The 26,979-nt window shown below is 44.2% G+C and overlaps 1 protein-coding gene across 3 annotated transcripts in view; it reads left to right on the top strand.

The window, feature by feature from the left end:
* The window catches only part of dicer1 (dicer 1, ribonuclease type III), a 133,784-nt gene that overhangs the window by 55,031 nt on the left and 51,774 nt on the right, over positions 1 to 26,979 (top strand). For 2 of the 3 annotated variants that reach the window (XM_067992087.1, XM_067992088.1), the window contains exons 4-13: positions 310 to 493; positions 1,871 to 2,033; positions 6,804 to 6,934; positions 7,123 to 7,257; positions 11,086 to 11,246; positions 12,191 to 12,362; positions 13,126 to 13,598; positions 21,278 to 21,410; positions 22,687 to 22,929; positions 24,879 to 25,033. In XM_067992087.1, the coding sequence (XP_067848188.1) occupies positions 380 to 493; positions 1,871 to 2,033; positions 6,804 to 6,934; positions 7,123 to 7,257; positions 11,086 to 11,246; positions 12,191 to 12,362; positions 13,126 to 13,598; positions 21,278 to 21,410; positions 22,687 to 22,929; positions 24,879 to 25,033 (1,880 nt within the window). In that variant the 5' untranslated portion in view covers positions 310 to 379. Of the gene's footprint in view, positions 1 to 309; positions 494 to 1,870; positions 2,034 to 6,803; positions 6,935 to 7,122; positions 7,258 to 11,085; positions 11,247 to 12,190; positions 12,363 to 13,125; positions 13,599 to 21,277; positions 21,411 to 22,686; positions 22,930 to 24,878; positions 25,034 to 26,979 lie in introns of those variants that run through there. The other variant, XR_010964259.1, reaches the window with a different exon arrangement.

Here is a 26,979-nt window from a genome sequence, read left to right as displayed (position 1 = left end):
CTCTGCTGCAAAAGGTGGCACATGTATGAATGTTGAGCCAGGGTGGGATTGGGCTCAGCTGTGATTCCCACCATTGCTCACTGGGCTTCTATAAAGAATGGCCATGGCTACTTGGCCAAGGTATGGAGGGTGATGGTGTTTATGGAACCATCCCCTAGCAAGAGTCAACACCTTTTGGAGAGAGGGGAGACAATTGGGGCAAATAAAATAGTACTTGTCAATTTTGAAGTTTGCATTTAGTGCTCTGGAATTGCAAAGGAATTTCCTTTGACAATGGACCATTAATTGTTGTGGTTGGTTACCCCTCAGGCTTTGATGGAACACATGAAATGACAGAAACACTGGATGAATGAAAGGACCTGCTTTGTGAAACCTAAGCATGGCAGGATTACAGCTCATGACACCTGCTTCATCACCAATGGGTCCCTTTTTTGGACTACCGTGGCAACAGGAAGCTATCCATGATAACATTTTTACACCAAGGAAATATCAGGTATGTGGTGTTGATGGTTAAGGCAAAAGAAACAATGGTATTTGAATTGTCTTGGAAAATGTTAGAAGCATGTGGATATTGTTGGACTTGCTCAGACAAATGTTTGCTGTGTTGGGAATTATATGTTATGGGGCACATGTGTCAAGCTATAGATTTTATGATTCCTGCCTCCTCTCCCATTCTGTTCCCTAAAAAAAAAGAAAAATTGGCTCTCCTCTGGTCTGAAGCTCACTGTAGGGGTCATTAGTTCCCCTAAATGGTATCTTCCACTCTCTTTGAATTAAGGCACACAAGCATGCCCTTTAGACAGAACAATATCAGCAGTAAAGCACAAAGTTAGGCAATGCCCACTTTTGAAAATGGAGGGGTGGGGGGGGGAGGGCAGGCAGCAACAGTCTTGTATTTGAGCTGAACATTACATGTAGAAAGCAGGGATGAAATATACTATTAGTGCTTGAGTAACCATAATTTGGGGCCAGTTTTGAATGCATTAAACAACACAAACTGAAGCTATAAGACCTGGAAAGTCCTCCATTCAGTGAGCCTCCAAAGGAGCATGTTATTTTAAAACTGATTTAAATTATCCCTTGTTTGTTTTGGGTTCCCAGATACTACTGTTTAGCTTTAATCAGTAAGCTAATGTCAGCTTTGCTACACTCTTTAGCATTGGATTTAAATGTACCATGATTTATGTGCAGTGTTGAGTTTATTTTGAGCATTGGTACTCGTATACTGCAGGGAAAATAGTACTTGTGGTGTGTGCTACTCTAAATTCACTAGTTCAAACTGCTCCCATTACTACCAGCAGTGACAGCCAGTGTTTGTTGATCTGCTGAATGAAATTCTTATAGGAATTCCTGCACCCAATCGTCTGAGGGAGCACAACTGAGCGCCCCTGAATCCTGACAATTCACCGTTGTGCTTGGTAACGGCAAAGCAGGTTTCAAGACAACAGGAATATGTCCTAGCTTTGCCAATGGCTCAGATGATAAAGATAGTGTGTTACTGAACCATGTAGACCAGATGATCCCAGTCTGTGATGATCAGGGTCCTACAATTAGTCTCATTGCCCTGAACTAGGTTGGAAAAATCAGGCAGGGCTCCTGTTCCTAGTGACAGGTATCTAGTGACCTCTGCTGGAAAGTGTATCCGTATAGGCATTGGTTAAGGGCAGGATTGGGCTCAGCTGTGATGCTCACCACGATTGAAAAGGCCACCGGCACTAGCCGTCTAGACTCTTGCATAAAGAATGGGCTCTTGTGCAAGATTTTCCAATGGAGAGAATTCTTTCAGCAGAAAGTAAATGGAGAGAAAATTCTCAGTATTTAATCAGCTTTTAAATTGTTCTGGAACTGATTGCATTCCTGCCTTTTTCAGGTTGAACTTCTAGAAGCAGCTTTGGAACATAATACTATAGTTTGTTTAAATACTGGCTCAGGGAAGACTTTCATTGCAGTGCTACTTACAAAGGAGCTATCTCATCAGATCAGGGGACAGTTCAACAAGAATGGATCACGGACTGTGTTTTTGGTTAGTTCCGGTAAGTATCACTCTACATATGCAGCAGCATAGCCATGAAAACCACCTGAATAGGAAACTTTTAGTATCGTACACTCAATCCCTTTATTTCAAAATGGATAAAGTAACCAAAAAGTGTCTTTTCAAACCATACGCACCAATCTCTAATCTTGTCATTAGTTAGTGGCAGTGGTTGGAAAGTGGCAGCCTCAGCACCCCTGAGCTAGAAGGGGCAACTACTAGCCAGGGTTTTCATGCCTGATTTATTATCCAGTGAGGATATATTGGCGTTGGAGGGTATAGCGCAGATTCACTAGAATGATACCGGGGCTAAAAGAGTTAAGTTATGGGGATAGGTTACATAACCTAGGCTTGTATTCCTAGGTTATGTAACCTATAGAAGATTCATGGGTGATATAATTGAGGTGTTTAAGATGATTAAAGGATTTAATAGGGTAGATAGAGAGAAACTATTTTCTCTAGTAGGGGAGTCCAGAATAATGGGTCATAACCTTAAATTAGAGCTTGGCCATTCAGAGGTAATGTTCACACAAAGGGTAGTGGAAATCTGGAATTCTCTTCCCGCATAAAGCTGTTGAGGCTGGGGGTCAATTGAAAATGTCAAAACTGAGATTAATAGATTTTTGTTAGGTAAGGGATATGGAAAGGTGGGTAAATGGAGTTGAAATACAGATCAGCCATATTCTAATTAATGGCGGAACATGCTCGAGTGGCCGTATGGCCTACTCTTGTTCCTATGACCACTGCTGGAAAGTGGTTGAGTGTGAATTGACTGTTGGATTACACCCGGTACCCTCCAGTACACACAGCGAGTGCAGGGGAGCATTACCCCTGCCTTGCCCAATGTCCATACCTGTGCAGCTCAGTAGGATAGTTATCAGGAGTGGGAACGCTTGGGGCGCTGCAGGAAAAGCAAGTTGCGATGAGGACACAAAATGTCTGCAAAGGGATATTGACAGGTTAAGAGAATGGGCAAAAATTTGGCAGATGGAATATAATGTGGGAAAATGTGAAGTCATCCATTTTGGGAGGAAAAATAAAAAAGCAAAATATTATTTGAATGGAGAAATACTACAAAATGCTGCGGTACAGAGGGATCTGGGTGTCCTCGTACATGAAACACAAAAAGTCGATCTAGGAGGATGGAGTATAAAAGCAGGGAAGTCATGCTACAACTGTACAGGGTGCTGGTGAGCCCACACCTGGAGTACTGCGTACAGTTCTAGTGCCCTTATTTAAGGAAGGACATATTTGCATTGGAGGCAGTTCAGAGAAGGTTCACTAGGTTGATTCCGGGTATGGAAGGGTTGTCTTTATGAGGAAAGATTGGACAGGTTGGGTCTATACTCATTGGGGTTTAGAAGAATGAGAGGAGATCTTATTGAAACATACAAGATTCTGAGGGGACTCGATTGGGTAGATGCTGAGAGGATGCTACCCCTCATGGGGGAATCTAAAACTAGGGGGCATATTCTCAGAATAAGGGGTCGTCCGTTTAAGACGGAACTGAGGAGGAATTTCTTCTCCCAGAGGGTCGTGAATCTTTGGAATTCTTTACCCCAAAAAGCTGTGGAGGCTGAGTCATTGAATATATTCAAGGCTGAGTTAGACAAATTTTTGATCAGCAAGGGAGTCAAAGGATATGGGGAAAAGGCGGAAAAGTGGAGTTGAGGTAAAAATCAGATCAGCCATGATCTCATTTAATGGCGGAGCAGGCTCTAGGGGCCGAATGGCCTACTCCTGCTCCTATCTCTTATGGTCTTATTTGTAGTGTCCCAGCTGGCGCACTGATTCGGGATCAAACCTCAGACCTTCCAGAACTGTGTGACTCAGATAATCCTTGTGCAAACCCACTGAGCCAACAAGGGAGCTACTTAGGACTGCAGTTTATTTGATGCAGTTAGTTTAGGTAGCTGATTGATACTGCTATGTACCAGGAAATCGTAGAATCATATGTTACAGTACAGAAGGAGGTCATTCGGCCCATCGAGTCCATGCTGGCTCTATGCAAGAGCAATCCCACTCCATCCCTGTAACCCTACAAATTTTTTCCTTTCAAGTACTTATCCAGTTCGCTTTTGAGGGCCATGATTGAATCTGCCTCCACCACCCCCTCGGGCAGTGCATTCCAGATCTTAACCACTTGCTGTGTTTAAAAAAAAAGTTTCTCTTCCTGTCACCTTTGGTTCTTTTGTCAATTACCTTAAATCTATGTCCTATGGTTCTTGACCCTTCCGCCAATGGGAACAGTTTCTCTCTGTCTACTCTGTCTAGACCCTTCATGATTTTGAATACCACTATCAAATCTCCTCTCAACCTTTCTGTTCTAAGGTGAAAAACCCCAGCTTCTCCAGTCTACCCACGTAACTAAAGTCCCTCATCCCTGGAATCATTCTAGTAAATCTCTTCTGCACCCTCTCTAAAGCCTTCACATCTTTCCTAAAGTGCAGTGCCCAGAACTGGACACAATACTCCAGTTGTGGCTGAACCAGTGTTTTCTAAAGGTTCATCATGACTTCCTTGCTTTTATACTCTATGCCTCTATTTATAAAGCCCAGGATGCCATATGCTTTTTTAACCGCTTTCTCAACCTGTCCTGCCACCTTCAACGATTTGTGTACATATACCCCAGATCTCTCTGTTCCTGTGCCCCTTTTAGAATTGTGCCCTTTGGTTTATATTGCCTCTCCTCATTCTTCCTACCGAAACGTATCACCTCGCATTTTTCTGCGTTAAATTTCATCTGCCAAGTGTCCGCCCATGCCACCAGCCTGTCTATACCCTCTTGAAGTCTATCACTATCCTCCTCACTGTTCACTACACTTCTAAGTTTTGTGTTATCTGCAGATTTGGAAATTGTGCGCTGTATACCCAGGTCCAAGTCATTAATATATATCAAGAAAAGCAGTGTTCCTAGTACTGACCCCTGGGGAACACCACTGTATACCCTCCTCCAGTCTGAAAACAACCATTCATCACTTCTCTCTGCTTCCTGTCCCTTAGCCAATTCTGGATCCATGCTGCTACTGCCCCTTTTATTCCATGGGCTTCGATATTGATGACCAGCCTATTGTATGGCACTTTATCAAACGCCTTTTGAAAGTCCATATACACCACACCAACTGCATTGCTCTCATCTACCCTCTCTGTTACCTCATCAAAAAACTATATCAAGTTATTTAAACACGATTTGCCTTTAACAAATCAGTGCTGGCTTTACCTAATTAATCCACACTTGTCCAAGTGACTGCTAATTCTTTCCCGGATTATCGTTTCTAAAGTTTCCCCACCACTGAGCTTAAACTGACTGGCCTGTAGTTGCTGGGTTTATCCTTACACCCTTTTTGGAACAAGGGTGTAACATTTGCAATTCTCTGGCACCACCCCCATATCTAAGGATGTTTGGAAGATTACGGCCAGTACCTCCGCAATTTCCCCCCTTACTTCCCTCAGCAACCTAGGATGCATCCCATCCAGACCAGGTGACTTATCTACTTTAAGTACAGCTAGCCTTTCTATCACTTTTTGGCCCATTCAGTATCTCAACCACATCTTCCTTTACTGAGACCCTGGCAGCCTGGTAAAGACAGATGCAAAGAACTCATTTAGTACCTCGGCCATGTCCTCTGCCTCCCATAAGTAGATCTCCTTTTGGTCCCTAATCAGCCCCACCCCTCCTCTTACTACCGTTTACTGTTTACATGTCTATAGAAGACTTTTGGATTCCCTTTTATGTTGGCCGCCAGTCCATTCTCACTTTCTCTCTTTGCCCCTCTTATTTCCTTTTTCATTTCTCCACTGAACTTTCTATATTCAGCCTGGTTCTCACTTGTGTTACCAACCTGACATCTGTCATGTAACCCTTTTTTCTGCTTCATCTTACTCTCTATCTCTCTTGTCATCCAGGGAGCTCTGGCCTTAGTTGCCCTACCTTTCTCCCTCGTGGGAATGTACCTAGACTGTACCCGAACCATCTTCTCCTTAAAGGCCACTCATTGTTCAATTACAGTTTTACCTGCCAATCTTTGATGCCAATTTACCCGGGCCAGATCTGTTCTAATCCTACTGAAACTGGCCCTCCTCCAATTGAGTATTTTTACTTTAGAGTGGTCCATGTCTTTTTCCATAGCTATTCTAAACCTTATGATACAATGATCGCTGTTCCCTAAAAGTTCCCCCACTGACACTTGCTCCACTTGACCCACCGCATTCCCCAGAACCAAATCCAGCAATGCCTCCTTCCTCGTCGGGCTAGAAATCTTCGTGATCAAGAAAGTCCCCCTGAACACACTTCAAAAATTCCTCCCCTTCTTTGCCCCTTATATTATTACTATCCCAGTCTATATTAGGATAGTTGAAGGGATACTAGCTCAATTGCTAAATTTAAATGTGAGATAGCTAGTTTTTTGGCAACCAATGGTATTAAGGGATATGGGCCAAAGGCAGGTATATGGAGCTAGATCACAGATCAGCCATGATCTGATCAAATGGCAGAGCAGGCACGAGGGGCTGAATGGCTTACTCCTGTTCCTATGTTCCCTGTTATCACCACTGTATGACTTTTGCACCTCTCTGTAATTTCCCTGCCAAATTGCTCCTCTATATCCTTCCCACTAGTTGGTGGTCTATAGAATACATCCAGTCGTGTAATGGCACCTCTGTTGTTTCTTAGCCAATTCTGCATTTTCCCCATTTAAATGACAGAACTTGTGTTTGCGCTGTAATTTGGAAAGAGAATGTACTGGGTAAATGAAAGTATTATCTCTTCTAGCACCCTCTGTGGCTCAGCTAGCAGCCGCTGTCAAGACCCATTCAGATTTGAAGGTGGGGGAGTATTCCAGTATGGAGAACGTTGAGTCGTGGACAAGGGAAGAATGGAATAAACGCTTCATTGGACAACAGGTATTTCAACACAGTTTCAAGATACAGTTAGCGATCACAGTGCTGCCTTGCTGGTTTGTGTGTATTTTATATAAAACAACAACATGCCAAACAGCCTATTTATAAATTAGGCAAGATACATTTGAATTTATATAAAATCTGTACTGTGATCATCCTTTTTCCTCCTCTAATTTGTGTTTTCTTCACAGGTGCTAGTCATGACTTGCCACATCTTCTTGCATATCTTGAAAAGAGGCTACCTTTTCCTCTCCAAAATCAACCTACTGGTGTTTGATGAATGCCACCTTGCAATTAAAGACCATCCCTATCAGGAGATTATGAAGGTACGATGTCTTGCTCTCGTTAGACAAGTCAACCTGTCGTAACGTTCCACATCGGGAGTCGAGACCAAGTGTAGTCCGCGTGAAGTGGAGTTAGAGGGTGTGGGATAAGTGGACCAGGGCATGCAGATGTAATTCAGTTGCCATTTTAAAGTCATATATTCTGCTCTTATTTTTATATTTCCATTATAAATAAATTTCCAATGTCTACATTTATAATACAAACTACGTATGTAAACTTACCGTGCTGTAATCATAGCCTCTCGCCAGTGGTGACACCCTGGACAGGTGTAATTAGAGTGTGATAGGTTTGTAGTAGCAGTTTCCTTTATATATGTGGACATTGAGAATTTATAATGGGAAACATTGACACAGAATCATAGAATGGCTACAGCACAGAAGGAGACCATTCGGCCCATCGAGTCCATGCCGGCTCTTTGCAAGAGCAATCCAGTAGCCACTATCCCTGTAGCCCTGCAAATATTTTCCTTTCAAGTACTTATCCAGTTCCATTTTGAAAGCCACGATTGACTCTGCCTCCATCAGCACCACCCCCCCAGGACATGAAGATATATATCTGTCCTTTTGCGAATCTCCTTTCTTAAAGCTGCCTGACCCCACAATGCTTTAATTTTTAACTCGTTTCCAAAATAATCGAAGCTTGTAAATATCTCTTTCCAATTAAGTTTGATTAGTGAGATGCATGTATGCATGTCTTCATTTTTTCATGCTGCCAATCAACCATGTGGATGTGACATGTGCGGAGTCTGATATCTTGACCTCAGCGCTCTAACTACCTCAGCGCTCTAACTATAAATTAACTCATTAGGTTACCTCCGTATTTAAACCAAAATATCAGCTTTTAATATGAAAAATGTAATTTACCTTTTGCCTTTCATTGAAATAATGGACTTTGGGGGTATTAACTGAGCAAAAATAAACAGCTTGAAATCTCTGCTCTTTTACATAAGAAATTGGAGCAGGAGTAGGCCATATGGTCCCTTGAGCCTGCTCCGCCATTCAATAAGATCATGGCTGATCTTCAATCTCAACTCCACTTTCCCGCCCGATCCCCATATCCCTTGATTCCCCTAGAGTCCAAAAATCTACCTATCTCAGACTTGAATATACTCAATGACTCAGCATCCACAGCCGTCTGGGGTAGAGAATTCCAAAAATTCACAACCCTCTGAGTGAAGAAATTCCTCCTTTTCTCAATCTTAAATGGCTGACCCCTTATCCTGCGACCATGCCCTCTAATTCTAGACTCTCTAGCCAGGGGAAACAACCTCTCCGCATCCACCCTGTCAAGCCCCCTCAGAATCTTATATGTTTCAACGAAAATGAAACCTTTGAGGTGCTATGATGTAAAGTTTGCCGTCTTCCCCCTTCCCACTGCTCCTGAAGGCTTGGACACTTTCTGGGTGAGAGCCACAGATGCTAGGAGCTATTGTTCCTTGGTGTTTCTTGCAGGGGTCACCAGCATTTGTAAAGTCGCATTTCTATTTGCATCATGGGGGAACACTGATTTGGGTCTACTGTTTCTAAAAAGGTGGGCAAAATGTTGTAATACTGAAACCATTTTACATTTTTATTACCATAGAAAACCTGTAGTTAGTGCCAATGGCCATTTTACCAAGTATCTGTCTTGAGCTTAATCCTAAGATACTTCTAGACAGCATCTGCAGGATTGCTACCTAACCAGCCTGTATATTTTCACCTTGCATTACGTTTGATGAGTAGGATCTGCAGTTTCGCAGGTCTGTTGAATGACAAGAGTTTGACTTTGAACAAGAACACCTTGTTCTTCTTGGTATTTCTGTTGTATATGGAAAGTAATGAAACAAAAGTGCTTTTCTGGGGGTGAAGGGCTATATCTGTCACACCCCACTCTCTCCCATTCAACGCCATAGCATCTCACTGGAAAATTGTTGCAATTCTTTTGCCTCTGATGTGGCACAGGAAGGGAGATTCACATGAAATGTGTCAAATGACTTAACGGGACAATGTCCATGTTGATTTTCTTTGGCCACCCTGCGTATGTACCTGGGATGCATGAAGATTGTTTAATGGTTCATTCAAAAAATGTGAAAGACCCTACAAGGTAGGCAACCTAACCACAGGCATTCTCCTAGTAGAAACTAAGCACTGCCAAATACATATAGCAGGATACCTTCCCTTTAGCTGTCTGCTGGAGTACAAGCTAAGCAATCAAATCGCCTAAATGAATCTAGTGTATAAAGTCCCACGGGAATGTGATGGTGATGAACAGGCGTGTCCAAATTAAAATAGTGCCATTGAGTGGAGCTCCCCCTCTCACATGGCACCAATCTGGACATGTATCATTCCTAATGTAACTGGGCACTCCCCATGTGTCCGCTCACATTGCCTAATGTTAAAATTGATAACAGAAGTGCAACAGCTGTTTCTCCTTTTCTTCCTCTCCACCTTTCCTCCCTTTGGCATGATGCAAGCAAGTCTTCAGATTAAAGGATCCCTGACTGGGCTTCAATTGCCGTTACTGCTCTTTGTTAAAAATGGAATTCATTTCTGTTATTGAACTTGTCAACTAGATTGATGTGTCTAACCCTGTGGGTGGAGAGGCTATGGGAGTATTTGTTGGAATTTTTATTGCATCTGGCTAGAATTGTAACAACTTCTTTGTCTCCTCCGATTAAGCATAAAATGTTTAAATATTTGTTAAACAACATCTTTGCACAGATACACTTAACAGTAATCTTTAAATAGTGAAAAATGTTGATCGGTTTGCTGCTGGCTGGGTCATATGTTGAACTCTTAATGGCACAGTGCGTTGTGCCAAAAACTATCTGCTGTTTTTTCCTTTTAAATAAAGGCCTTGGAATGACTTTAGTGCCTTTGGCTGTAGAATTGCTAATGCTCCAGTTTTGCCAACAACCATCTGACAACTAAAACTTGTACTGATTTTAGCTGCTCACAACTTTAAAAACATTTTACATCAATGGAGGTGGGGTGGAGTGGACTCTTGTTACTAGTATCTGTCACAGCAGCCATTGCTGGTCAAAAAATAAATAAATTGGGCTCCCCTAAAAACATTGCTGTAGAGTTCAAAATGCCCTTTTATTACAAGGCTCTAATTTCATTTTGATGTTCACATGATTGTTACTGTAAGAATATTAGCTTGCAGTGGTGTCTGTTGTTAACTCACTTCCAGCACAGTAGAAATGTTGCCAGAGTTAGGAGTTTGAGCCTGGGTGAAGTGATGGGACAGTAGCTGGCCACCTGCATGTTCCTGGAGCCTGACCCAACATTCCAGGCCATAGTATAGTGACAGTTGTGATTGAGTTTATTATTGGTGAACTGGGGTGATCAGTTGGATTACTAGTGTACTAGATTTTTTTTAAATGTCAAAAGGGTCTCTTCTGGACAGATGAGAATGTACTACACTCAGTTATAATAGGTGAGTGGGAAAACATTTCCTTTAACTACTCCTCTCCTTAGGAAATAAACCCCATGCTTTGGCTAGAAGTCATGAAAGCGGAGGTTACAGCCTAAAGAAGAGTTGCTATCTTTAGGGTTCTCTCTCCCCAAAGGTGCTGATTTCTTGCTGGCTGGCTGCACTCAAGTGCCCATTCTTTGTATTGGAGGGGGGGGTGCGGGGTTGGTGGAGGATGTATCCCAGCTGAGTCCAGTCCTGTCCCTGTCTGATGTCTAGCTGCACAATTCAAGGGTTCATTGGATAACAATCAGCAGGGGCCCTGGCAGATTATTTCTCTTCCTAACATGGGCACTGAAGCCAGTTGAGTTCTTTTGTGTGCATCATTTTAAGGTTGTTTCTTCCTGTTGATTTAGATGTGTGAGGAGAATCTCTCGTGCCCTCGTATTTTGGGACTAACTGCCTCCATTTTAAATGGCAAATGTGACCCTTCTGAACTGGAGGAGAAGATTCTGAAGCTGGAAAAGATTCTTAGGAGCAGTGCGGAGACTGCCACTGACCTGGTGGTGTTGGACAAGTGAGTTGTACACATACTCTAGGTTCTGAATTATTCCTTTTGTACTGATATGAAAAATGTTTTTTGAGGGCTAGTGTTGCTGTGGGTTAGTACCTTAATCTTTCATTTTAAGCCCGATTATGCCTTAATCTTAAACTTGATTTTGAACTCGATTCAGTCTGATGTAAAGATATTCTTCTGTGTCTACCTGCTGCAAGGGTTCTACCAGACACATTTGGACAGTCACAGCCCATTTGCTGGTTCGGTATAACCACACGACAAACTGGCCGCAATTGAGCAATGTTGCTCAGAGAAGCTACAAGGATGTCTGATGTGGAAGGTGGCAAATTCACACTGGTTCAGTAGAGATGATTGTTCAGGATTGGAGTTTGAGAGACACAGTTGGAGCAGACTAGAGCGGGCTTTACTCTATTTGGCTGTCGTATAGTTGCCATTTCTAGGGGATAGACGGTGCTGGTTAGGTCGCATTTATCGTCCAATTTAAGTTGCCCAAGAAAGAAGTGATTGGTTATTTCCTTTATTGCGATTATTTTTACAACAGAGGGCTTGGTAGACCATTTCAGAGGGCAATGAATGAACTACATAATGTGAGACAAAAGTTGCATGTAGTTCAGATAATATGGGTGGGAGCTTTCCTTCCCTAAAGGACATTATTTAATCATTTAGGTTTTTATAACAGTCCAACAGCTTTCCTGGTGCCAGCCCACAAATGACCATATTTATTGAATTCCATTTCACAAACCAACATTGTGGGATTTGAATCCTACTCTAACTAAGTTATGTTCATTGTATTATATCTGTGACCAGATACAGTTGTTTGATAAATTAATATTTGTTATACAAAATGAACAAAGGCTCCCCTATTTTTGAAGGCGAGGGACAGGCAGAGAATGAGTATTGATGAATGTTATGCTTCATTTATTCTTTTCCCCTTTTATCTACAGGTACTCTTCTCAGCCTCATGAAGTTGTGCTCGATTGTGGACCATATGAGGATAAAAGTGGCTTGTACGAAAAGCTTTTAAAAGAGCTGGACGAAGCACTTAATTTTATTAATGACTTCAATAACATATCTGCACACTGTGACGATCGAGGCCCTACTTCAGTCCCTAAGCAGGTATGTGCTGAGAACGGAGGGTGTGGCATGCTTCCTTTACGGTACAGTTCTGCAGTTTTTGCTTTGTTCTTTATTGGAATCTGCTGCAAACAGTCAGACTGACAAAGATTCAGACTCGCTGTTCCTGAGGGCGGTACTGCAGATCTCAGTGACATGTTGGTTTGAAATATCCTAGCAGCAGGCTACTGAGGTTCCTGCCGCTCACAAAGCATTGCTTAGCCTGGAAGGTGAAGCTGTCACAAGTTATAGGGCATGGGTTTGTGTCTATGGTTCATGACACATCGATCTGTGGGAGAACCTTCACCACACGACTGTAGCGAGGGCCATTAGGGATGGGCAATAAATGCTGACCTCGCCAGCGACGCCCACATCCTGTGAACAAATTTTTAAAAAACATCTCATTATTGTTGGTGGGAGGGGTGCTGAATGGAAACCAGACGATTCCCTGCATCCTAAATTGATGCTATGTTAGATGCCACCTACTCCCGCCATATTTAATGTTAATAAATGTTACTGAGTATGATATCCTGCAAGACTTTGTTACAGGCAGAACATTTTAACTTTTTGAGGTGGTGAGCTGTAGGGGTCTCTGGCGATTCCCCTTCATTTATTATTTTAAAATTCGGTTTCCATTTTGGAGGTTTAAAATTGTGCTGCATCTACACAAGTGCTTTAAATTCTTCCATAGCATTTGTTATTTCAAGGGAATAATGAAATGTCAGTTTTCCTGATGAGTCATTGTGTGTCTTTTTGCTTACTATAGGTACTGGTAGACTGCCGTGCAGTATTAACTGTTCTAGGGCCTTGGTGTGCAGATAAAGTAGCTGGGATGATGGTAAGAGAGCTGCAGAAATACATAAAGCACGAGCAGGAGGAGTTGAATAGGAAGTTCCTTTTGTTTACAGATACTCTTCTAAGAAAAATTCATGCACTCTGTGAAGAGCACTTCTCACCTGCTGCGCTCGATCTGAAATACGTGACCCCAAAAGTCAACAAACTGCTGGAAATTCTACACGAGTACAAACCTTTCGAACGACAGCAGTTTGAGAGTGTTGAGTGGTACAACAACAGAAACCAGGACAATTACGTGTCATGGAGTGATTCCGAAGACGAGGATGAGGATGAAGAAATAGAGGAGAAAGAGAAGACTGACACTAACTTCCCATCCCCATTCACCAATATACTATGTGGGATTATTTTTGTTGAGAGACGCTATACAGCAGTTGTCTTAAACAGGTAAGAGATGGTAGTACGCAGGCAAGACCATGCTGAGAATCTTGTGTGCAGTTTTGTGCACCCTGCATTCAAAAGGAAGTTGATGCATTAAGGAAGAGATTCGGAGATGAATGACTAGAACGAACTAGGGATGGGGCTCTTTGAGAAGAGAATTGGAGAGTTTTTACTGGACGAAAATAGATTGAGAAGTGCAGGTCTTGAAAATGCTATGGGAATTGGACGCAGCCGATTTCACAAGATAGCTATGGATGAGGAAGACCATTCAGCCCATCTAAATTCATCCATCCAGAAAGATTCTAAAGTTCCCCCATTGTAGTATCCAACTATTAATCCTTTGGGTTTTCACTGCTGCTATTCTATCTTAGAGGTCTGTTCCCTACATTGACAAGTCATTATGTAGAATTATTTCCTGACATCAGTCCTAAATATACCCTTTACTTGTTTGAACTGGTGTCACATGAACATAGAAAATAGCAGCATGAGTAGGCCATTCGAGCCTGCTCCGCCATTCAGTATGATCATGGCTGATCCTCTATTTCAATGCCATATTCCCGCTCTCTCCCCATACCCCTTGATGCCTTTTGTGTCTAGAATTCTATCCATCTCCTTCTTAAATATATTCAGTGACTTGGCCTCCACAGCCTTCTGTGGTAGAGAATTCCACAGGTTCACCACCCTCTGAGTGAAGAAATTTCTCCTCATCTCAATCCTAAATGTCCTACCCCATATCCTGAGACTGTGATCCCTCCCTGCATCCAGTCTGTCTAGCCCTGTCAGAATTTTATACGTTTCAATGAGATCACCTCTCATTCTTCTAAATTCTAGTAAATACAGGCCTAGTCGACCCAATCTCTCCTCATACGACAGTCCTGCCATCCCAGGAAGCAGTCTGGTGAACCTTCGCTGCACTCCCTCTATGGCAAGTATATCCTTTCTTAGATAAGGAGACCAAAACTGCACACAATACTCCAGGTGTGGTCTCACCAAGGCCCTGTATAATTGCAGTAAGACATCCTTGCTCCTGTACTCAAATACTCTTGCAATGAAGGTTAACAATACCATTTGCCTTCCTAACTGCTTGCTGCACCTGCATGTTTGCTTTCAGTGACTGGTGTACATGGATATCCAGGACCTTTTGTACATCAACATTTCCCAATCTATCACATTTAAATAATACTCTGCCTTTCTGTTTTTCCTTCTGAAGTGGATAACTTCACATTTATCCATGTTATACTGCATCTGCCATGTATTTGCCCACTCACTCAACTTGCCTAAATCGCCTTGAAGCCTCTTTGCATCCTCCTCACAACTCACAATCCCACCTAGTTTTGTGTCGTCAGCAAACTTGGAAATATTACATTGGTTCCTTCATCCAAATCATTGATATATATTGTGACTGACTGGGGCCCAAGCACTAATCCCTGCGGTACCCCACTAGTCACCACCTGCCACCCTGAAAAAGACCCATTTATTCCTACTCTCTGTTTCCTGTCTGTTAACCAATTTTCAATCCATGCCAGTATATTACCCCCAATCCCATGTGCTTTAATTTTGCATGCTAACCTCTTATGTGGGACTTTATCAAAGACTTGAAAATCCAAATACACCACATCCACTGGTTCTCCCTTATCTATTCTACCAGTTACATCCTCAAAAAAACTCCAATAGGTTTGTCAAACATGATTTCCCTTTCATAAATCCATGTTGACTTTGTCTGATCCCATTGATATTTTCTAAGTGTCCTGTTATACATCCTTTATAATAGACTCTAGCATTTTCCCTACTACTGATGTTAGGCTAACCGGTCTGTAGTTCCCTGTTTTCTCTCCCTCCTTTTTTAAATAGTGGAGTTACATTTGCCACCCTCCAATCTGCTGGAACTGTTCCATAATCTATAGGATTTTGGACAACGACAACCAATGCATCCACTATTTCCATGGCTACCTCTTTTAGTACTCTGGGATACAGATTATCAGACCCTGGGGATTTATCAGCTTTCAGTCCCATTAATTTCTCCAGCACAATTTTTTTACTAATACTAATTTCCTTTAATTCCTCCCTCTCACTAGACCCTTGGTTCCCTAGCATTTCTGGGAAATTATTTGTGTCCTCTTACATGAAGCAGAACCAAAGTATTTGTTTAATTGCTCTGTCGTTTCTTGTTCCCCATTATAAATTCTCCCGTTTTTGACTGTAAGGGACCTACATTTGTCTTGACTAACCTTTTTTCTTTTTACATACTTGTCCCTTGTCCTACTCTCACAATCTAATTTAAAGTAATATTTTGAATTTACCTTTTCCATTCTGTCAACTATCTCTTGTGTATCTTTATAAGGTCACATCACAGATGTGTCCTCCCCAGGCTGAAAAGCAAGTTTGTGAATTGGAATCAGAACTGGACTCAGTATGTAAGATCTGGGGTCGATTTTAGGATGGCCAAGCGGGTACGTTCGTGGTGGGGGGGGGGGGGCTTCGAAAATTCGGGATTCCCGGGGGGTTCGGAGCCCAGCTCCAACCCGCTCACTTCCCGGTTCCCTAATGATGCGCTTAGATGCACACGCAGCCCCCGGCAATTAAAGCCAGCGGGATCCCACTTAAGGCACTTATTTTGATAGTTCAGGTCATTTACAGACCTGATTGGGAGGATATTTTAGGAGGGGTGGGATTTTCATGTCAACTGAGCGTGTTTCCCATACTGGGGGCAACACTCCCAGTTGAAACAGACGTGTTGCAGCCACCAGCCTGTGGGAGCTGCAAAGGTCCATTTGACAGGTGGGGTGGGAAGACCCTCAATCATTGCAGAAGGCCGCTGTCACTTTGGACAAAGTTTGGCCTGCACCACCCTCCTCCTAACACTAAAATTCACAAACTTGGAACCTCAACCCCGGTGTGCAGACACATTTGCCTACCTTGCGGACCCCCTTAAACGTACATCTTCCGGATGGGGGCCGCCATAGCTGCAGTCATTACCTCCTCAGAGGACGAACAGCATCATCAGCCTCGCCGGCCACACTGTCCACCTCTGACACGTGGAGCTCCACAACACAGTGCTGTGACACATCCACCTGCACAGCAGGAGGGAGGGCAATCACAGAGAGAGATGTGTCGCAGAAGGCACTACCATCGCCACAGGGTCTACAGACCGAGGGTCAGCTTCCTGAACCTCTCTGAGGAGCAGTGCACACAGATGCTCAGAGTCACTTGACATGTAGTCGTGGACATCTGCAGCCTCCTTGATGCCGAGCTGCTCCCGGCTGGCCCGAGCACCATCTTCTTACCTGTCGCTATCAAAGTCACCACTGCCCTCAACAACTTCTCCTCCGGATCCTTCCAGGGTGCTACCAGGGACATGGCCGGCATCTCTCAGTCGTCTGCACAAAAGAGCCCTGCAAATACACCTACACCCACTCTGCCGTGACACAATGGGTGGCATTAGGTGTGGGTCTTCATGGTGATCCTCAGGAAAGGGAATTATTGCACAAACCAGACAAGATTTGCAAAGACGTGGCAGTAGTGGTGATAACAAATTTTAATGTGCTTTGCAAAACAAACAAAAGTAAATCAAAAACATGACATTCTGTCATATGCCCATGTGCATCCCCATTGTGCTCACAAAACCTTAGCCTTACATTTACGGGAACCCCTACGTGGTGCTACCCCTGTGGCTTCAACAGAGGTAGTGGCAGGTTGCTCTTGTCCATGCCCTGACTGATGAGATGCTTTGCGCGGACACCCTTTGGGTTTCGGTGCCTGTGAGGGCCCCTCCAAAGACTGCTCCACCTGCACCTGTGCAGGGGCAGACTCGGCCACCTGGAGAGGAGGCAGCATTGCGGGTACTGGTTGAGAGGGGAGCAACGGGTGAGACGTGAGAGCACTTTGAGCGGCGTCCCCACTTCCATGTCCCCTTTCACCATCATCCCTCTCGTGGCCCAGACCCACATCACTCCTTCCATCCTGCTGGACGACAGTTTGGAGGACTTGTGTGAAGCCTTGGAAGGCCAGTTGTAATGTACCTGTCAGCCTGTTTAAGACAGCAGAATGTTGCTCACCCTGAATCCGAACGGCCGTTGTCTGGGCCTGAATGGACTCATTGTTGAGCCATGCTTGAAGCTCAATGGAGGCTAGCCTTTCCTCCATTGCAGACATTCCCGCGACACTATCTCAGAGATGCCTTCATGTCCCTGTGACAGTATCGAGGAGATACCCTCCTGTACCTGTGCCACCATTCCACTCATGCAGGAGTTGGACTCCTCCATCCTCTGCGCGATTGTGGAGAGTGCACGTGTCACCTGTTCCAGTACTTCGGCAATGTGCTGCTGGCCCTCGATGACTCTTCTTTTCATGGCTGGCCCTCAGGGTTCAGCATCTGTGTCCAGCTGAGCAGAGCCTGGAGAAGAATGCTCCCACCGACGCAGACTCTCCACGGCTGCCCCTGCCACCAGGGTCTGCTCGCGCTCACGTGCGTGGTGACTCACCATGTACAAGCCCAACTAACTGAGGATGGGGACCCACCAAGGTATGTGTATCTGCGCTGGTGGATGGCTGGCTCAGATGTGACGATGCACCCTCAGAGGCCGGCAGGTCCTCTGAGGAATCGCCCTCCGCAGTCATGGCGGTCACAGGTGGCCCTGCAAGAGAACAGAAAGCAAATCATCAGCAAAGTGGTGGAAGGTGTCGTCGACAGTGCTATCAAGCGGCACTTACCAATAACCTGCTTACCGATGCTCAGTTTGGGTTCCGCCACGACCACTTGGCTCCAGACCTCATTACAGCCTTGGTCCAAATATGGACAAAGGAGCTGAATTCCAGAGGTGAGGTGAGGTGAGAGTGACTGCCCTTGACATCAAGGCAGCATTTGACCAAATGTGGCATCAAGGAGCCCTAGTAAAATTGAAGTCAATGGGAATCAGGGGGAAACCTCCAGTGGCTGGAGTCATACCCAGCACAAAGGAAGATGGTAGTGGTTGTTGGAGGCCAATCATCTCAGCCCCAGGACATTGCTGCAGGAGTTCCTCAGGGCAGCGTCCTGGGCCCGACCATCTTCAGCTGCTTCATCAATGACCTTCCCTCCATCATAAGGTCAGAAATGGGGATGTTCGCTGATGATTGCACAGTTGTAAGGAATCTTACAACACCAGGTTATAGTCCAACAAATTTATTTTAAAATCACAAGCTTTCGGAGATTATCTCCTTCTTCATCTGACGAAGGAGATAATCTCCGAAAGCTTGTGATTTTAAAATAAATTTGTTGGACTATAACCTGGTGTTGTAAGATTCCTTACATTTGTCCACCCCAGTCCATCACCGGCATCTCCACATCATGATTGCACAGTGTTCAGTTCCATTCGCAACCCCTCAAATAATGAAGCAGTCCGAGCCCGCATGCAGCACGACCTGGACAACATCCAGGCTTGGGCTCATAAGTGGCAAGTAACATTCGCGCCAGATAAGTGCCAGGCAATGACCATCTCCAACAAGAGAGAGTCTAACCACATCCCCTTGACATTCAATGGCATTACTATCGCCGAATCCCCCACCTTCAACATCCTGGGGGTCACCATTGACCAGAAACTTAACTGGACCAGCCATATAAATACTGTGGCTGCAAGCGCAGGTCAGAGGCTGGGTATTCTGCGGCGAGTGACTCACCTCCTGACTCCCCAAAGCCTTTCCACCATCTACAAGGCACAAGTCAGGAGCGTGATGGAATACTCTCCACTTGCCTGGATGAGTGCAGCTCCAACAACACACAAGAAGCTCGACACCATCCAGGACAAAGCAGCCCACTTGATTGGCACCCCATCCACCACCCTAAACATTCACTTCCTTTACCACCAGCGCACAGTGGCTGCAGTGTGTACCATCCACAGGATGCACTGCAGCAACTCACCAAGGCTTCTTCGACAGCATCTCCCAAACCTGCGACCTCTACCACCTAGAAGGACAAGATCAGCAGGCACGTGGGAACAACACCACCTGCACGCTCCCCTCCAAGTCACTCACCATCCCGACTTGGAAATATATCGCCGTTCCTTCATCGTCGCTGGGTCAAAATTCTGGAACTCCCTAACAGCACTGTGGGAGAACCTTCACCATACGGACTGCAGCGGTTCAAGAAGACGGCTCACCACCACCTTCTTGAGGGCAATTAGGGATGGGTAATAAATGCTGGCCTCGCCAGCGACGCCCACATCCCATGAACGAATAAAAAAAAATTAAGCATGTGGACAGATGTTGAGGTGCTGCAAATGCCAAGTGATGCTAAGATCATTCGCTATCATGAGTGCTGAGTGTTAGATTTCTGTCACCAGCCGTTTGTGCGCTCCTAGTCTTGGCGTCCGCCACGGACAGGCACTCCAGTGTCCGGCTTAGTTCCAATGCCTGCTGCTCCGCGTCCGTTAGGACCACCTCGTGTGGCGGGCCCCCTCCGGTCCGTGCCCTCTCCAGGGCATTCTGGTATCTCTTCTCCTATCAAGGCAAAACACAGAGAGGTGTGATTGAGTGATTGTTGCATAGTGGCCCACTGCATGCATTGGTGTGGGTGGGAGTGAGCGTGAGGGAGATGCATGGGAGGGTGCGTTTGAGACATAGCCATGAAATTGTTTGAGGATTGGGAACTGGGGGGTTGAGTAAATGCTGGCAAGGTGAGGATGATGGTTGAGTGGATGTGAGGAGTGATGCAAGAGCGTTGTGGTGGCAGTGCAGAAGGAGTTGTGTGGTGGTGGAGGTGACCTGGTTAGGTCATTAAAGCGCTTCCTGCACTGGACCCAGCTTCGGCACACATTGCTGCTGCTGCTGACCTCCTCGGCCACCTCCAGCCAGGCCGCCTTGGTGGCAGAGGGAGGCCACCTCCTCCCATCAGATGGAAAAAAATTTTCCCTCCTACTCCTCACCCTATCGAGCAGCACCTGGAGTGAGGAGTCAGAGAACCTTGGAGCAGCCTTGCCTCTGGCCTGCTCCATGTTCCCAAAATGGTTCTTCGCTGCAGGAGGAGCATTGGAGGACTGCCCCTTTAAATAGGGCTCCTCCTGCTGACAGCCTGTGATGTGGGTGCGCAGTCCGCTCGCTGCGCAGGCCTGGAACATTACCCACGCGCCCAGTCGACCCCCCCCTCCCCACACTGCTGCCAACCAGCCTCCCTCCTAATATCGGGCCCACGTTCTCACCAGGACACAGGAGATCTTGATCACAATTTCCCCTGACATGTATTCTACTGTTTTGGCTACATAGTTCAACATTTTGTGGGCTTTATTGATTGCTGCGCTGCTCGATTGGACATACTGAACAAGACTAAGACTCCTAGGTCTCTCTCGGCTTCATCTGTAGCGATTTCAACTCCATTCATGGAGTACATGTGTAGTTAACTAGGATTGAGTGAAAAATAGAGGGTAAACAGAATTCTGCCAACTACCTGTGGCTTTAGCATCACTTGGAGATTACAAATGACCTGACGCACCCCAGGCCATATCTTTGGAGCAAAAAATATTTCTGACTTATAGACTCTGCTTGTTCCACTGGGAGCGATGAGTGGGAAGGTGTGGGAGGGGCGTTACTGACTGTCGTAATAACCAAATTATTCTCCGATAATGTTTGACTTTAGGCCTGGGTTCGCTTTTTTTCCTCCATTTCCCTCTTCTTCCCACTTCATGTATGACTTAACATGATTGTCTAATCTTCAGGTTAATAAAGGAAGCTGGCAAGCAGGATCCTGAGTTGTCTTACGTCAGCAGTAATTTCATAACTGGTCATGGCATCGGAAAGAACCAGCCTCGTAACAAGCAGATGGAAGTGGAGTTCAGGAAACAAGAGGAGGTAAAAGCATCTCATTTCTTTTTCAAAAAGAAATCATCTAACACTTCTTGGCTGCGTTGCCTTCCCCACTTGGACATGATGCCTTTTAAAGCTGTAAATCTAATCTCTATCTTGTTTCTGAACAAATCGTAGAAGAATGTTGAAATGAGCTTCTGTGGCAGCTCTGTTAGTATATAACCCATACAGATGGGATGATCACAGATGCAGTCCTTGACTGATGTCAGTGGGGTGGCAATATGGGTGCTGCAATTGCCCTCTGCACAATGAGGATGTGTGGACAAGAAATTCTTGTATGCAATCTGGAGGGTGTTCATATTAAGAGGGTGGAGAAACTCCCAATTCGAAAATGTCTGTTTGGTGACCCACCTGTTGATGCTAATACTCACCGAACAAGACTCAAAATCTGAGTTGGGGTCAGAGATTCTGATCAGATGTGTAACATTTCTCCAAAGGGTCAGTTAATGCAAACTGCTCTCAAGCACCAAGTGGCTGCTTCAAAATAGCAGTGCTGTCGCCAGATATAAGCAAGCATATTGGTGGGTGTATCTGTTTTTCTAATTTGTCTGCTTGAACTGCGAAAGGGCCCTGCAACACAATTAGAGATTTGGGATTTTTCTTTGTAAACCTGGGTGGGTACTAGGGTTAAGTACTGATGCATTACTGGTGGTGTCAGTGACAAGACCTGTAGGAGGGGCTGAATTAAGAGCATCGTAGTTGCACAGCACTAGAGTCTTGGCTTATGATTTTTCTTCTAGAGACATTTTTTTAAGTGTATGCAAGCTCAGTTTTGAAAAGGGATGGACATCTTCATTGCCTCCTGACTGGTTGTGATTTAAATTTTGTACTAATAAAATTAGTTAATTGTTGAGATTGCCCACAGAACCAAAAATGATTTCCTCTTGGTCTGGGAATGATGCAAAAGGTCTAAACTGGTGTGAGTATGTAACCTATAAGGGGTGTTTTAAACAGGATTTTGCTCCCTTACTCAGGCTACCTGTGGCAAGTACCATCCACAGTAGACCGTTTGCTTTCACACTGTGAAGCTAGCCACCAGGCGATACATGAGAGCACTTGAGATGACTCACTCTCTCCTTCTCTCTCCCTTTCTTTGTAGACTGGCTCATATTAAATACCTCCCTGAAGAGGCATGAAAAAACTTAAAAGTGAAGGGGGAGTAGCAGATGCAAAGTTATGTCCTAGTTGTGCTCACTAGTCATTGAGCTTCTGGAACTGTTGCAAAGCTAATGTAATTTTTTTCCCCCAAATATTGTTGCAGGTGCTGAGAAAATTCCGAGCACACGAGACCAATTTACTCATCGCAACTAGTGTTGTTGAGGAGGGAGTTGATATTCCAAAATGCAATCTGGTGGTTCGATTTGATTTGCCAACAGAATATCGCTCTTATGTGCAATCCAAAGGAAGAGCGAGAGCGCCCATCTCAAATTACATCATGCTTTCGGATTCTGACAAAATCGAAGACTTCAAAGAGGATCTCAAAACCTATAAAGCAATTGAAAAGGTACCTAATGGTTTTTCACTTGATGAATACAAACTTGCTATGGACTTATGGCAGAAGTAGCATGGGTTGGATTATAGAGCAATTTACTAAATTCTGTACCGTTTGACAAGGGTAGAGAAGTGATGTATTTTGTCGAGAGTTTGAAATGTTGTTTGGTGTGGGCTAAAGCTCCACGGGCATCTTTTGGTATCTTTCCCAATTGTTTTTTATTTAAATTTATTCTCAGGATGTGGGCAATGGTGACAAGGCCACATTTATTGCCTTGGCAACTGAGTGACTTGCTAGAATAGAATCACACGTAGGTTGGAGGAGAGACTGGGATGACCGGTTCCCTGCAGGAAACTGGTGACGCTATTGAGTTTTAGGTGCTAACACACTAATTACTAGATTTCTTGGTAGGATTTGAACTCATGACCTCTGGGTTACAAGTCCAGTACTCTACCGTACCTACAAGCAATTGTTCTTCGTGTGTCAGCCCAGTTGTTGGCAGGTTCTCATCTTGTCTTCATGTAACACCCACCGCCCACCCCCCGTCCAGTGCTTTGAGGCCAAAGATGCCGCTTCTATTTGGCACTGAAACCAGCTGAATCTGCATAGACCAGGGATCAAAACTAGGCTCATATCGTCAGGGGGTGCTGTTAATTAACATTAGTTTCAATTGAGAGGTTTTGAGGATGAGAAATGTCAGCACTGCAGACTAAAGTAAGCTGTTATCATTTTGGCACTTTAGTGACCAGATTGAATACTTCGGGTCTTGTACAGCACAGGGCAGAGGTCCTTCTGCACTCATGAATGTATGCCCACAAGGAACTGGTTTGAGACTAACCACCAAATGCAGATAGTTTAGGACATCTGCTACTGCTCTGAGGCTAGAAGAAAAATTATAGCAATCGATCAATGCAATCCATGCTTGTGTGCAGGTACCTGGTGGCTCCCTAACCCTGTCTAACCAGCAGAAGGAGCCTTCTAAATAGGGATACTTTCAAAACCAGTAAAATCGAGGAAGCACTTACTAAGGTTGTGAGGGTCCCCCGACTGGCCCTTACCTGTAATTTTGCTGCAAATAAAGGGAGATTGATGTGAATTACAAAGATCTCGAGTGGAGACTTAAAACAAGAATTTATTTTTTTCACCATCTGTTGAAGTTGTGTGATCCCTAATTCGGATGGAAATGTTACTGGATTTTTATTTCCACTGTTTCCTTGCATGAGTTTTTACAACGGACACCGTATGAAAACTGGTGAGGTAAGTTTTGTATCCCATAAGTTGGCTGACCTGATGACTCTCGAGGAGCAAAGTCATGAGTGAACATTTAGTGGGATACAAACCAGGTAGCATGGAGGTCAATGTATTCTCTTCATACGAGTTTATTTAAAGCTAATGGAGTGAGCACCCTTTAAAATAAGGTTTAATAGTGCACTCTGTTCCAGTACAGCTTCAGGAATGCAAGTGCTAATCAGTCAATTGTGTGACACGTGTTTAGCCCGTTTTTCAATATCCTCTCTGAATTTTCAAACTCGTTGCCTGGTGTGCTGAGCTGTACAAGCTAAAAGGTTGCAGGCTCAATTGCTGGTTTGTGCAGGATTAGCTGATCTCAGCCAAGCTGGTAGCTGGGATGCTACAAGTGGCCCCGGTGCTTTGAGCTGCAGAAGGTTAAATTAGCCTTTTTGCTCCTATTCATTGTCCAAGGACCTCTGCTGGTAAGTATGCATGTATGAGTGTTGGATGAAGACTAAATTGGGTTCACCCTACATAGCTGAGTAGGTTGCTAATACTATTGAGGCTTCCTCTGAAGAATGCCTAGAGTGACACTGGAGGAGAGGAGGAGAAAAACCATGGAGTTGATTATGACTGAAAATGTATGTATTCCTTTAGCAGTAATTGTAAAGCATTGCTCTATAGCTATATTTTCTGGAAGGTTCATATGTTTCCATTGGCATCTTACTAAGATTCTCCGAAACAAGTGCTCGAAGTCTATGGATTCTGCTGATGTGGAGGTAGAACCTGTCACCGATGATGATGATATGCTTCCTCCATATGTACTGAGGCCAGAAGACGGGAGTCCGCGAGTAACTATCAACACTGCCATCGGACACGTGAACAGGTAAAGTCTGGTTGCTTTTCAGAATCGAGGAAAGTATACAGTGGTGGTCCCCAGGGGTTAGTATTAGGACCACTGCTCTTTTTGATATATATTAATGCCCTGGATTTGGACATAGAGGGTATAATTTCAAAGTTTGCAGATGGCACTAAACTCGGAAATGTAGTAAACAATGTGGAGGATAGTAACAGATCTCAGGAGGTGAGGACGGACTGGTGAAATGGGCAGACACGTAGCAGATGAAATTTAATGCAGAGAAGTGTGAAGTGATACGTTTTGATAGGAAGAATGAGGAGAGGCAATATAAACTAAATGGTATAATTTTAAAGGGGGAGCAGGAACAGAGAGACCTGGGGGTGCACATACACAAATCTTTGAAGGTGGCAGGACAAGTTGAGAAGGCTGTTAAAAAAGCATATGGGATTCTGGGGTTAATTAAGAGACATAGAGTACAAAAGCAAGGAAGTTATGCTAAACCTTTATTAAAACACTGGTTAGGCCTCAGCTGAAGTATTGTGTTCAATTCTGGGCACTACATTTTAGGAAGGACGTCAAAACCTTAGAGAGGGTGCAGAAGAGATTTACTAGAATGGATGAGGGACTTCAGTTATGTGGAATGTCTGGAGAAGCTGGGATTGTTCTCCTTAGAACAGAGACGGTTAAGGGGAGATTGATAGAGGATTTCAAAATAATCGGTTTTGATAGAGTAAATAAGGAGAAACTGTTTCCAGTGGCAGAAGGGTCGGTAACCAGAGATCACGGATTTAAGGTGATTGGCAAAAGAGCCAGAGGCGACATGAGGAAGCATTTTTTTACACAGTGAGTTGTAATGATCTGGAAAGCACTGCCTGAAAGGGTGGTGGTAGCAGATTCAGTAGGAACTTTCAAAAGGGAATTGGATAAATACTTGACGGAAATAATTTATAGGGCTATGGGGAAAGAGCATGGGAATGGGACTAATTGGATAACTCTTTCAAAGAGCCGGCACAAGCACGCTGGGCTGAATGGCCTCCTCCTCTGTTGTACCTACTATGATGCAACACGTTAGCAATGTCACCAGTCTTAAGTTTTTAATATCTCTTGAAGTAACTGTGCCTGTAGTTTTTTGTCATTTTATTTCCTACCTATATCCAAAGAAATTGCAAGAAAACTAGTGGCGAGTAATGCAGCATTTGTGCACTGCCTCCAAAGTGGTACTTTGTTCCCTAGGTTCCGTCTCTCTGCAAGGACACTTTGGAGCAGACAGTGGGAGGAGATGCACATGGAGATGCACATGCAGCAATTCAAAACAGAGAAAGCCTTCTTAACTTTTCAGTATTTAGTATCATCTTCCTACTGGCATGCACAGTGCTTAGTCCTGAGGAGATTCTGGTGTGTGCCCAGGGCTACTTTGTTCAGTAGCTATGTTCTGGAATATTCCAAATGGGTGCCAATGATTTATTGTAACTCACAGCTTGCATGCAATTTAAGAAAAATATATACTTTTTTTATTAAACTAAGTAACACATTCTGGCAAATTCCAAATTTTGGTGCTCAGTATTATAATAGTAATTTGTGAGACTGCGAGTTTACATGGAAATCATTTTGTGGTCGATTACAAGGTCCGTGCATGAGGATAAGTGACACCTCCCATTGAAATCAATGGGATGAAAATCGTGTGGGTTCTACATCAAGCGGGCAATCTGTTCTGCTAGATTACTGCCCAGGCAGTGAAGGTGAAAATTGCCCCCTTTGCAGCTATTAATCTCTTTGGTGGAAAACATATGAACTGCAAGTTTCAAACCTCCTGAGCTTTCACAGATTTAGTTAGCGCTTAGAGTTTGCACCCAGACCGGTAACACAAGGCTAAGGCTGTTGAGCATTTTACTCTGAATATAGCAGAATTGTTCTTGAAAGTTTAACACCGAACCTTTAGAAGGCAGAAAGTAATCGACCCTGGGGCATGATCT

The sequence above is a fragment of the Heptranchias perlo genome, chromosome 10, assembly GCF_035084215.1.
Source record: "Heptranchias perlo isolate sHepPer1 chromosome 10, sHepPer1.hap1, whole genome shotgun sequence".
NCBI classification, from domain to species: domain Eukaryota; kingdom Metazoa; phylum Chordata; class Chondrichthyes; order Hexanchiformes; family Hexanchidae; genus Heptranchias; species Heptranchias perlo.
Note: the sequence above shows the minus strand (reverse complement) of the source record. Positions and strands in the feature narration are given on the sequence as shown.